This window comes from Citrus sinensis, chromosome 7 (assembly GCF_022201045.2).
Source record: "Citrus sinensis cultivar Valencia sweet orange chromosome 7, DVS_A1.0, whole genome shotgun sequence".
NCBI classification, from domain to species: domain Eukaryota; kingdom Viridiplantae; phylum Streptophyta; class Magnoliopsida; order Sapindales; family Rutaceae; genus Citrus; species Citrus sinensis.
In genome coordinates, this window is record NC_068562.1 from 24,053,728 (window position 1) to 24,067,397 (window position 13,670).

At 33.0% G+C, this 13,670-nt stretch overlaps 1 protein-coding gene and 1 pseudogene across 3 annotated transcripts; one reads left to right on the forward strand and one right to left on the reverse strand.

Moving 5' to 3' along the window:
• The first annotated feature begins 2,951 nt into the window (after window positions 1–2,951).
• On the forward strand, window positions 2,952–5,821 carry LOC102621710 (probable LRR receptor-like serine/threonine-protein kinase At3g47570; annotated as a pseudogene).
• Window positions 5,822–7,370: 1,549 nt separating this feature from the next.
• LOC102612806 (uncharacterized) lies at window positions 7,371–11,744 on the reverse strand. Of its 3 annotated transcripts, none has more exons than XR_003065527.2 (4): window positions 11,457–11,734; window positions 11,197–11,362; window positions 8,291–8,415; window positions 7,371–7,803 (listed from the first exon to the last, which is right to left on the reverse strand). XR_003065527.2 is itself a non-coding variant. In XM_025098910.2 (4 exons), the coding sequence occupies exons 2-4, from the start codon at window positions 11,204–11,206 to the stop codon at window positions 7,551–7,553; spliced, it is 342 nt and encodes a 113-aa protein (XP_024954678.1). In that variant the 5' UTR covers window positions 11,207–11,362; window positions 11,457–11,744; the 3' UTR covers window positions 7,371–7,550. The 3 variants fall into 3 exon arrangements, 1 of the variants encoding a protein (XP_024954678.1); XM_025098910.2 differs by having other exon boundaries at window positions 7,371–7,757; window positions 11,457–11,744; XR_001507789.3 differs by having other exon boundaries at window positions 7,371–8,490; window positions 11,457–11,724.
• Window positions 11,745–13,670: the final 1,926 nt, after the last annotated feature.

Sequence of the window (13,670 nt, forward strand, 5' to 3'; positions counted from 1 at the left end):
TGGGCGTGGATTGAGGGAAGGTCTGAACTCAAGAGAAGTCTATAAAAAGGTAGCCAACGAAGGTAAAATGGTTAGAATTTTTGACATTGAAATTGAGATAAAGAGAGCTCTGAATAATTGTTACTGAAAATAAGCCATAAGACTAGTGGCTAACTTTCCCAGGAACACGAAACCTACATTTCTGACTTGAGCGTCGGAGGGTTTACGCTGGGAAAATACCCGGCACGCTCTGATTTGTTTCTGTGTACGCATGAGTCTGTAGAGAAGAAGTCTTACGAGCAGAGATCCTGGTCGTGGTCGAGTTAGTTGAGGAGAGATCCTGGTCGTGGTTGAGCAGAGAACCAAAATCTTGCATCAACACAATATTTTAACTCCAACACAACTATTGATTTGGCATAGTAAACTATTTGAGGCAGACAGTATTTGGCATAGTAAAAGCTAACGAATTGGGTGTTTACAGCCAATTCCTCATCATTATGATTTATGGGGCAGAGTAAAATATGTCAATTTTAAATTTTAATGGTTGTGGAATTAAAAACTCCTATTATGAAAACCAAAATTGTTGATTGCTTCACATTAATCAATCATGTGGTTATATCCACATCTACCTTCAACAATTAAATCATGACTGTGTGCTCCAATCGATAAATAAAACTTATGCAAATATCCAAATCAATAATATTTTTCTGTAAACGTAATTAAAAATGATAAATATAGTGAGCATGTGTTCGATAGTGTTATTTTTAAAAATAATTTTTACTAAATATTTAAGTCATAATCAAAATTAAAAAGTAATATTTTAAAAAATATTATAAATTTTATTTATTTAATCTCCCTTAACTAAACAAATAGTTTATTTAAAAAATTAAACAAATTATAAAATTATATATACGCAAACATACTATAAATAAGTTAGTATTAATATTAAAAAAAGTTTTGCATTATCGTGATTCATAGACTATAATTGCGATAAATATCACAACACATAATTTAAACAATCAAATTATTACAAATACTTTTTTAACATAATAAGTTAGCTCTTAAAAGATGAAATTCTTAACGACTACTACACTCGCACATAATAATAATATTACTTTATGGCTAAATTTTCCTCCAACCCATTTAATACTACAGATATAAAATTATTGTTAGGTAAATTTTTTTTTTTTTGCAATTCTTATTTTTTCATTTTCAGTAAACAAGCACACATGTTTAAGATTAACAAAACAAAATTTTCCCTTATCTCTCATTTCTTTCCTATTTCTCTCTCTCTCTCTCTCTCTTCAGTTTCTTCATCATTATTGACATAATAATAATGTTACTAATGATTCAATTCAGCTTGAGGAACCAAATCGAACAATAATGGCGTTGGATTTGAACTTGAATAAAGATAAATCGTTGCTGGATTAATTCTCGAGGGTGGTCTCAACATGGATGATTAAAAGGTTTTGAATTTTTATTGAGATTTTTGTCGCGGGGTTTCAGATAATAAAGCAACTTTGAGAGTTGTTCATTTACATTATACGAAAAGCCCCGGGGACCCGGGGGGGTGTGAAGGATGAATCGTGTTTTCTTAAACCATGACTAATTCGTGGACTCGAATTTTATATTTTATGAATCATGTTTTTTTTTTTTTTTAAATTGCTACCGAAACACTTATTCACTTAAATTTTGAAAACAAAAATGAAAATACAATACCGAACAGATTGATTGGCTTCCTGAAATTAACTTTTTATTGAAATTTCAAGAATGGTTGGCTGCCTTTTATGTTCCAAAGCTAATCCTGTCTAATTCCTTTTCTTATTATATAGTCAATTGGCCGTCCAATCATATTCATGGCCGTGTAATTAGCATGAAGCTTCCAAAGTCTAGCTGTGCTCCTCTGCATATATATATTATTGTAAGTAGTTAAAATATCATCTCAAATACAGCCTGCTATCTGTTCACTGCTTTAACTTTTCCCTCCAAAAGCAAAAAAAAAAAGGAATCTGTGGACCGAGTGGTTAACTATTCTAGCATTGGAGCTCTTCTTTTTATTTAGAAAATCTTTTCTTAACAGTTAAAAGATAGCCAATTTGAATGTGTACGCAATAATGATAGAGTTTTTTTTAAGGATAAGAAATCTATACATGACGTATAGTTTGTGACGTGTGAGTATACGAACTAATTAAATTTGCTTATAAAAGCCTTCGCATGAACCAGAGACGATCACCCACACATCACATTTCATTGCACTTGTTTATCTGAAGAAATATGCCTAATATTTCCATTTCCATTAGCACCATTTTGGTATGGTGCTTCAGCTTGTTGCTTATTAATTCTCCTAGCTTTTCGGCTGGCGGAACCAACGAGACAGATCGACTCGCATTGCTTGCCATAAAGTCACAGCTTCACGATCCATCAGGAGTCACAAGTTCATGGAACAATGCTATAAACTTGTGCCAATGGATGGGAGTGACCTGTGGCCATCGGCATCAAAGGGTAACCGAGTTAGATTTGAGTAACCAAAGGATAGGAGGCGTCTTGTCTCCGTATGTTGGAAATCTCAGCTTCCTCAGGTACATAAACCTTGCCGACAACGGCTTCCATGGTGAAATTCCCCAAGAAATTGGTAATCTTTTAAGGCTTAAGAAACTAGCACTGCCTAACAATTCATTTTCGGGGACAATACCTGCCAATTTGTCCCGTTGCTCTAACCTCATCCACTTTCTTGTCTACAACAACAAACTGAGGGACAAATCCCCGAAGAGATAGGCAACTTGTTGAAGCTTCAAACATTGGCCCTCGCCAGCAATTAATTAACAGGACAACTCCCAGATTTCATTGGGAATCTTTCAGCACTTGGGATACTACTAATTAGATGGAATTCATTGGGCGGCCAAATTCCAACTACCCTTGGCCTACTCAGAAACTTAGTTTATCTCAACGTAGCTGAAAATCAATTCTCTGGTATGTTTCCTCGTTGGATTTGTAATATCTCTTCCCTGGAGTTGATTTATCTTACAGTAAACAGATTCAGTGGAAGTTTACCGTTTGACATTCTTGTCAATCTTCCAAACCTTAAAGAGCTCGGTGTTGGTGGAAACAATTTTGTCGGCTCTATTCCTGATTCATTGTCCAATGCTTCAAATCTTGAGCGCCTCGATCTTCCCGGCAATCAATTCAAAGGGAAAGTGTCAATTGATTTTAGCAGCCTTAAGAATCTATGGTGGTTAAATTTGGAGCAGAACAATCTGGGGATGGGGACAGCCAATGATCTTGATTTTGTGACCTCTCTAACTAATTGTAGTAGTTTGAAAAGTCTTAGTTTATATGATAATCAATTCGGAGGAGAGCTGCCTCATTCTATAGCAAATCTCTCATCAACAATGATTCAGTTCAGCATAGGAGGAAACCAAATATCTGGAACCATACCTCCTGGAATAAGAAATCTTGTCAATCTAGTTGCACTCACTATGGATTCGAACCAATTACATGGCACTATTCCTGATGTAATCGGTGAACTTAAAAACTTGCAAGTATTATTCCTGTTTAGAAACTTTTTACAAGGGAGCATTCCCCCCAGTCTTGGTAATCTTACTAAACTAGCCGATCTTGCATTGAGCTTCAATAACTTGCAAGGCAACATACCCTCATCCCTTGGTAATTGTCAGAATTTGATAAGCTTCCGCGCCTCCCATAACAAGCTCACCGGTGCCTTGCCCTATCAGCTTCTCAGCATAACAACACTTTCACTTTACCTAGATCTGTCCTATAATCTTCTAAACGGCTCTCTTCCTCTACAAGTGGGCAACCTGAAGAATCTCGTAATGTTGGACATATCTAGCAACCAATTTTCCGGTGTGATTCCTGTTACTTTAAGTACTTGTGTAAGCTTAGAATATCTTGATATTTCGAGCAATTCTTTTCATGGCGTCATTCCCTTTTCTTTGGGTTTCTTGAAAAGCATTAAAGAGTTAAATGTCTCAAGCAATAATCTGTCTGGCCAGATTCCAGAATTTCTTCAAAATCTATCTTTCTTAGAATTCTTAAATCTTTCTTACAATCATTTGGAGGGTGAGGTTCCAACTAAAGGAGTTTTTCGTAATAAAACCAAAATTTCACTCCAAGGGAATGTGAAGCTTTGTGGGGGTATAGATGAATTGCATTTACCATCCTGTCCATCTAGAGGATCAAGAAAACGAAAAATCACTCTCCTCAAAGTGTTGATTCCAGTGGCAGTGTCATGCCTGGTCTTATCCTCATGCCTTACTATTGTTTATGCTCGAAGAAGGAGATCTGCGCATAAATCTGTTGATACATCGCCAATGGAAAAACAATTTCCTATGATTTCTTATGCAGAGCTAAGTAAGGCAACAAGTGAATTTGCATCGTCAAACATGATTGGTCAAGGAAGCTTTGGATCTGTGTACAAGGGGATTTTGGCTGAAGATGAAATGATAGTTGCAGTGAAGGTGATAAATCTTAAGCAGAAAGGAGCTTTTAGGAGTTTTGTGGCTGAATGTGAAGCATTAAGAAATATTCGCCACCGAAATCTTATCAAAATCATCACTATTTGCTCTAGTATAGATTCTAAGGGGGCTGATTTCAAGGCTCTTGTTTTTGAATATATGGAAATGGAAGTTTAGAGGATTGGTTGCACCAGAGCAATGATCATCTTGAAGTTTGCAAATTAACTCTCATTCAAAGAGTGAACATAGCCATTGATGTGGCTTCTGCAATTGAATATCTTCACCACCACTGTCAACCGCCTATAGTTCACGGAGATCTAAAACCAAGCAATGTTCTGCTAGATCATGACATGGTTGCCCATGTGGGTGACTTCGGACTAGCAAAATTTCTCTCTAGTCACCAACTTGATACCGCTAGTAAAATTGCATCAAGCTCAATTGGGATAAAAGGAACGGTTGGCTATGTTGCTCCAGGTAAGTTTTTCATGTTATACACACACATCCCATCATTTTCTTATACGAATTTCCATCCTTTTTTAATCATCTGAACAAACGTAAAAGCTAAAAAGAAAAACGCGAACTCCAATTCTCTGAGAAACTAATACATTGGAGTTCGTATTTTTTCATTTGTGTCTCTTTTAGCCCAGTTCAGATTTTTTAATTTGCAGACATCTTGATATATTTATATATTAAAAAGTTTTATGCATTTATTAGATCTTAGCATTTGTTTGGCAACTAACACAATGAATCAACATGTTTAAGAGTATGGCATGGGCAGCGAAGTATGCATGACAGGAGATGTATATAGCTTTGGAATTTTGTTGCTGGAGATGTTTACCGGAAGGCGACCAACTGATTCAGCATTTACTGAAGGACTTACTCTCCATGAATTTGCCACGATGGCTTTACCAGAAAAAGTGATAGAGATTGTTGATCCTTCACTTTTATGGAGGTAATGGCGAACAACTCTATGATTCAAGAAGATAGAAGAGCCAAAACGCAGCAGTGTTTGATTGCTATAATTAGAATTGGTGTTCTCTGCTCAATGGAATCTCCATTTGAGCGGATGGAGATGAGAGATGTTGTGGCTAAGTTATGCCATACAAGGGAGACTTTTCTTGGGAGGAGGGTTTGACGTAACGGCTAGCGATGTTAAGTGCCCAAAGAGGAAATATTGATATGACATTGCAAAACGCTAAGCGCAAAAATATTATCTAAACAATCAATTTTAGATTTCTAAACTTCCAATGTAATTCAATACAATCGGATTGATTGGATTATGCGCAACTATGGAACGAATGCAAATAATAAATTTGGCTCTATAATTAGTCAAAAAAGGAAGTGACTAGAATATCAATGGTTTAATTGAACAATAATGATATGCTTACTTAGTTTATACACTTAGTTGGGATAGTTATTGATGTGTCGTCAATCTTTCAATGTATTAACTAATTTATTATTAATTAAAATCTATCATCACTCAATGAATGACACATAAGATGCCATATCAGTAAACATCCTAACTAAGTAATCTAAAGTGAGTAAACATAGCACATGAATGGCAATTGAGAGGGCAGGGGAGGGCATCCCCATACCCATCCCTGATATTTTGTAATGTCTCAGTCCCCTCTCCGTTCCCATAAGAATTGCTTGACGAGATCCCCGTCCCCTCTCTAAATAATAGCAGGGGATCCCCAAGGGTCTCCAATCCCCGAATAACCGATATATTTTTAATTTTTAAACTTAATTTAATAATATTAACATAAAAATTTTAAACAAAATTAAGGTTTGACAATATATATTACATTAACATTAATCCATTACAAAAATCACACTACAAAAAACAAATCATCAAAATAATTATTTTCATCAATCTTTATAATCCTACAATAAAAACAAAAAGAAATTATTTTTATATCAATAATGAAATAAATGAAAAGGGTATAGATACTGAAATTAATATTTTTTATAAAAGCATTTACTCTTATACCTCCTGCTACTATTGTTCCTTGAGAGATAACATCAGGTTTCAAATTTAAAACAATATAAATAATATGAGCAATATAAATCATAATCTAAAATGGATTTGAACCAAGGCCATTGGAAGGTCTGATTGAATAATAATTCAGAATTATAACTAGTTAACTAAGCCCTAAAGTTTTATAATATATTTATACAAATATTTTGAAATTTACTATTTATACTAATATTTAATATTTTATAATTTAAATTTTATTATCTATTTATTAATAATGCTAAAAAATAAAAATTAAATTAAAAATTAAAATGAGAAAATGAGGAGGGGATGAAGATTCTAGCTCATTCTCGTCCATTCCCCTAATATAAAACTAGGTAAAAAATCATTCCTATCTCTTCCCCAAAAACGAAATTGGTAAAAAATCATCCTCTTCCTTCCCCAACAAAAAAAGAAAAAATTTGGGTATAAAATCATCCTCATTCCCACTCCGAATGGATAAAATCCCTAAGGATCCCTATCCCCATAGCGATTTCTACCATCCTTAACATCACTTTTAATTGAAAATGAATATTCTATTATTATTCATATATCGTTCCTTGCTAAATCGCCTCACAAGGAATTAATCCACCTAGCGTAAATGCTTTCTTCTTCTACATAAGCCAGTGGATGTTGCATATCCAATTCATACACAAAGTGCTTTAAAAGTTTAATTTTTTTAGACCCACATCCACACGGCACAAATCACAATTGGTCCATCGCTATAGTCAGACACGAGCAAAGATCCAACTGTAATACAAGATTAAATAAACTGAATTTCAAGCTCTAAGATTAATATTAGGTTGCAAAACATGTGGAGGATTAATAAAGGAAAGGATTGGAAACCATTTTATAACCAAATGTTTTGTTATTTGGCACCAAGAGGCATAAATCAACACTGTACACTAAAATGTAAGTTTAAGATTCAGAATAAAGAAGTGATGAAAAGGTACACATGAACTGGTTCATTGGAAGCTATTCACACATTGGGCTAATGACCATTACAATAGAATCCGATAAGGATACCACTACCAGAACTCAAATAAAATTTTGCCAAGTTGTTATTATCAGACTCATCACTGCCATCAGACCATAAACTTGCAAAGATCTCCAGAGATCATCAATCTTCTACAGTATGTCTCCGTCCTTAGAGTCTTTATGCACAAATAAATGCTGTTCTCATCACTATCATCTGACTCATCACACACACAAAGATCTCCAAAGATCGTCAATTTTCTCCAAGATCTCTCCACCTCAGAAGAAATAATTTTGTACATCAATATATGCTTTTCCTGGAAATTTTCTAGAGCACTTAATCTTAACTTCCTTTATGCAATACTGCCAACATGAGAGAGGAACAAATTGGCAGTAATATAGAGTTCTCTCTCCTTCAGATATAAGCAACTTCTTATAAGAGAATTGAAACAACAGTAAGCAAATCTATTATCAACCCTTTTTTTAAAAAAAAAAAAAACACATACTATCTAGGGATCCAACTTTCAAAAGGAAAAACAAAATGAAGTCCCAAGATAAAGTTGAATATAAACGGATTAGCAATACACTAAGACCGTCCTATTAATATTACTTGCATGCTTTTAAAAATATTATGCTTCAACAATGCTAAAAGTAAGTTTAGTTATCCTTATTGGATCCTTTAATGAAAGTCAATTGAAAATACAAGGCTAATTAACAAGTAGAAGTTTAAGTATTGATTTTACATAAGATCTCATCAGGGACTTGGATGACAAAAGAAATTGATATAGCATCTCCATCTTCACAGTACAGATCAAGTCTTTAATTCCCATAAATGAAAAATACAGCCTACCTGAAAAGAAAGCTTGTACTTCCAACAATACAGATCATACTTTATTGATAAGTTCTCCATATGTGGTGAAATCCAGAGCAAGCCATCCACAAGTTTTGCAAGGGAAACTCTTCGATATTCAGAGGCTAAAAAGCACACATACTTGTCATTAACTAATGGGGGACATAAGATTTCCGCAATTCTGTTGGTATAATCACATCCTTCAGGAATTTTTTTTTTTTTTTTTTAGTAAAGAAAAAAGGGGTTAGAGTTTCAAGATGTATGCTACTAAATTATTCAAACAAGATAAAAAATTTTAGGTAAAAAAATTTGGAACAAACATGCCTCAGGATCACATTCCAACTTCAAAACTTTGGAATAATGACTAAACGGTGCAAAAAGTTCAGTCAATTTCCCGTAGCATCGATTGTCAATATTATCAAAGCTGAAAAACAGTGTAATTTCCGACAAAGCCAAAGCATTTGAAGAGAAGGATACCAAATGACCATGATATTTGATATTCTTAAATTTGGAGTGTCAAGTTTGAACTCATCCAACATATCACGACTTCTGAAAAATAATTTCCTAAGACTGCCACTTGAAATCTTAATACTCCTTAAAATCATACAAAGATGTATATGTATGCACTCCGAGAACGAAAGTTCAGAAATTAAGTTCGAAAGCCACTCATCCGTTATGAAAAGCTGGCAAAAGTTTAGTAGATTTAGATTCTTGCAAAGGGCCTCAGCATCTATTTTGTTGAATTTAAATTCTTGATAATGATTTGATAATTCTACACCGACTGTGAACTTCTCTAAACTAATAACATTCAGATGACGATTTTGCAAATTTTTTTACTAAATACTGCCGATTCCTTAACGTAGAGAAAAATCGACCACATTCTATAGTCAGACAAGAATGACAGGCATGTTCCGTGTTTTAGAGAGTATACTAGTTTGAACAACTTGTTTGTGTGGGAGGAATGAGTAAGATTATTATACAATTTGAATTCCTTAAGTTTACTAAGATTTTAGTAACACTAGATTTTTCAATCCTCGAGAAGCAATGATATTTATGGATTCAACCACTTAGATCTTTCATAACTTGATCATCTGCACAAACATGTCTTAGGTACAACTTTCACAAAGAAGATAAGGTAAGATTCCTTGTAAGTTTTATAAAAAAGAAAAAGGAAAAAAAACATTCCTTGTAGGTGACTCCAGCTTACAAGAATCTAACTCCAGCAGAACTATTGATTTTGCATAGAAATTAATTGAGGCAAAGGACAATAAACTCGAAGTTTTAACACTTTGACATTACTCCCAGCTATAACTGCATAGCTAAGGCATATGTTTATGGGGGATTCAAATCCTAGATAATTATCCGATGATTGTACATCAACCGTGAACTTCTATAAACTAATAGCATTCAGATGACAATTTTGCAAATTTTTACCAAATACTCTTGATTCCTTGACATCGACTTAGAGAAATTAAAATTGACCACATTCTATATCAAACAAGAATGCTAGAACGTTTCCATGTTTTAGGGAGTATACGAGTTTGAACAACATGTTCATATGCGAGGAATGACAGGATATGATGCAATATTGCTTCCACCAATACAGATATCTTGTCCACCTCCACATCCACATCCACAATCAGACTGGGATTGGTCTTACTCTCCATGATTTGTCCCCTCCCTCACTATTAATTAAGTAGCTGGAGGTTCAGCAAGTTTAGATATTCAGGGTATATGTAATATTTCCCACAATTCTCTTGGTATAATCACAGCCTTCAGGAAGAAAATTAAAAATTAAAAAAAAAAAAGAGCTTCATGATGTATGACAGTAATTTATTCAAAAAGGATATAAAATTTTAGGTAGAAGGGTCTGGAAGGAATAAACATACCTCATGACTACATTGCAAGTTTAAAACTTTTGAACGACTGAACTTTGCAAGAACTTCAATCAATCATACAAACCATTGATTGTTAATATTATCAGAGTTGAAAAACAATGCAGTTTCCGACAAAGAGAAAGCAGTTGAAGAGAAGGATATCAAATCACCATTATATTTGAATATACTTCAATTTGGAGTGTAAAGCTAGAACTCATCCGATGTATCATAACTTGTGAACAAAAAACTTTTCAGACAGCAACTTGAAATCTTAATACTCCTTAACTTCATGCAGTCAACTATTTCTAAATACTCAAGGAACAGAAGTTGAGGAATTTGGTCGCAAAGCCACTCATCAGTAATGAAAACTTGACATAATTATAATTTTTTTAGATTCTTGCAAGCGGCTATATTGATGTGAGGAAGTATATGCAGGGCGATGATATCTACTGAATGAGCACTCACTCCATGTATATACACCCGTTCAAGTCCATATTCATCATACACCTTGAATTCCTTAAGTTTACCAAGATTGGGTAACTCTAGATGTTTCAATCCTTGACAAGAAATGATACTTATAAACTCAATCAAAGGGCACCCAGAAAGTAGATCCTTAATCACTTGATCATCCGCACAAACATGTCTTAGGCACAATTCCATCAAACAAGATAAGATAACATTACCTCTCGGTGACTCTAGCTTACAAGAATCTAACTCCAACAGAGCCATTGATTTAGCGTAGAAAACTAATTGAGGCAAATTGTAATAGCTATCAGGATAATTACTATAAGGACAACAAAATCCCAGTTTTAACTCATTGACATTACTTTCAACTGCATATCTAAGGCATCTGTATACGCTGGATACAAATTTCAGATCATCTGATAACTGAATAATAAGCGTGAACTTTTCTAAACTAATATCACCCCGATAACGATTTAGCGAAGTTTTTAACAAGCATTTCAATATGTTCTCCGGACTCTTCGATAATAATCCATTACATTCGACACTTGAGTGAGTATGCCAGACCTGTTTCCATGTTTTAGAGAGTAGACAAGGTGAACAACTTGTTCAATCGAGAGAACTGACAGGATATGACGCAATATCGGTGCCGGCAATGCAGATATCAGGTCTGCATTGGCGGCATTGGGATTTGTCTTCCTCTCCATGATTGATGATGACTAACCCTCCCTCGCTGTTAATTAAGTAGCCATTTAATAATATTAATAAACAGAAATTAATAAATAATATGCAGAAAATAATTAAAGAGGTTTGATATGAAAAAATACCAGGCGGTGGTTTGTGGAGCCTGGCAGTGTTCAATTTTTGACACCAGTGATAATCCGGCCAGGGCAAAGAGAATGGGGATGGGCGAGTGGAGACATAAGAAATCTATTCCTGTAGTGGGTGTCTGTATAGGTCTATTAGTAAAGGAATGTACGGTCAGTGCCGACAAAAATAAATAAAGAATCAAATTTTTTAATATAAAAAATGGATTTCGATAGAGGGACGCTGTTGATTAGCTTATGGAGGGGGACGGTAGGCCGAGTAATATCGTTTTTGTGATCATCACTAGAAACCTTATAATTAGGAATATATGATCGTATAAAGTCAGGTATAAATTACCAGATAAAAAAATACAAGCTTTGATAGAGAGTATTTTATTATGTATTTTTATTAAAAATCTGTATTTTTTAAATTCATCCATAATTTTAATATAATAAGAATCTCTAATTGAAAACTCACTAATGTGATCAATACTATATTAAAAAAAAAATAAACCAGGAGTAATAAGGGGTTGTTTGTCATATATTTGAAATTTAAATTTTATAATTTCATATAATTTTTTAAAACTCGTTTGTTTATTTTTTTATAACTTATGTCAGATTCTTAAATATTTATATCTAAATAGAAAAAATAAATTTTTGCTAACTTTTATTTGAATGAAAAAAAGTCCGAATGAAAAGTAAATATTATATTATAAAAATATCTCAATAAATATATTTATTTTCTAAACTATAAAATCTAATCATTTTTTTTTATTTGCAAAGACATAAATGTAAAATAACCATTTATATATATATAAACAAATAAGATATTACTTATATTCAAACATTAAAAATATAAAAACAAACATGTTATTCAGATATTTATATTCATACCCATTCAAACTTTAAAAAAATTCAAAATCATTCAAATTTCAAACAAAAAAATAAAATTAAATACTACCTTAGTGTGGCCCATCTTTGATTGGAAGAAATGATAGAAGGGGATAGGAATAGAAAGGAAAGAGGGAAAGAGAAAATGAGTTAAAAAAATGATTAATCTCATTTTTATTGATTGCTTGGACATTAAATTTATTTTTTCCTCTTATTTTTTTTAATTAAAAGAGAAAGAACTAAAAACCAAAATTTGACATATAAGTGAAAAGGAATTTTTTTTTGAATAATATGAGACTAATGCTCAAATTACAACTCATATTTTATGAGATTTACAACTGATATTTACACTCAGATAATTATTGAGACTAATTTACATTAATTCTTATGTAGCACTGCCCATATTTTATCCCTCTTTAATATTCAAGGGGTGTCTACTCTACTCACATTTCGAAAGAAAGAAGACATAAATGCCCACCAAAAGACCACATCGTAAAAAACAAATAATTAGAAGAAAGACAACCTAACTGAAAACAGCTTAGTTGCATGGTTTGTTTGTAATAGAACTATGACTCGTCTCTATAAGTATCTACAACCATGCACGCACAGAGAGTGAGAGATCGAAAAGATTTTGTTTGATACCTCGTTTGGTGGTTGGCATTTAGTTTCAAATTGACGGGGCGACTTTTGTAGAGTAGAATGGAATAAGAAATTGAGTGGCCACTGGCAATTGGCAAAAGCAGAAGAAAAAAAAAAAAAAAAGAAGAGGAGGATGTGTTTTCCCACCAGGGGCGGACCCAGGAATTTGTATTACCCCGGGCTAAATTAAAAAATTTATATTTTAAAGTGAGCATAAAAATTTATAAGTAGAAAAAATTGCATCAAATAAGGGGGGCACGAAAAATCTTATCGCTATAAGTTATAAACAAAAATAGTTATATAAAAAGAGTAGAAAACAAAAGCAATTAAAAAAATAAAATATTATTTTACAATTATGAAATCTGACTCTAATAAAATGTAATTATACAAGAATTATATAAGGATTAATATATTAATTAAGGATTTTAAGCTGAAATAAATGAATACATGTAATTACAATCAATTAAAAATTGAAGTAAAACTTTAATGTTTGAAGTCAAGTACTTAATTATCAGGTTTCAATAAATTAAACAATTCAAATTTATTCCTCTTTTTAAATTATAAAAATATTATTAGTCAAAAGTTTCAATTATAAACTAAATTCAACCTAACAAAAATGTATTTAGGTGTTATTGTTTCTTTGCCAAACGCTCTGACTCTTTTTAAAGAACCAGTTGTTGATGATTTTTCTATCAAATGAAAGCT

Bases quoted from the DNA above. Each gene is read 5' to 3' on its own strand.
- LOC102612806 (XM_025098910.2), bottom strand. The intron at 7,758-8,290 runs GTAGGCTGTATT...GAAAATTTCCAG, and splicing joins AGTACAAGCTTTCTTTTCAG to GAAAAGCATATATTGATGTA.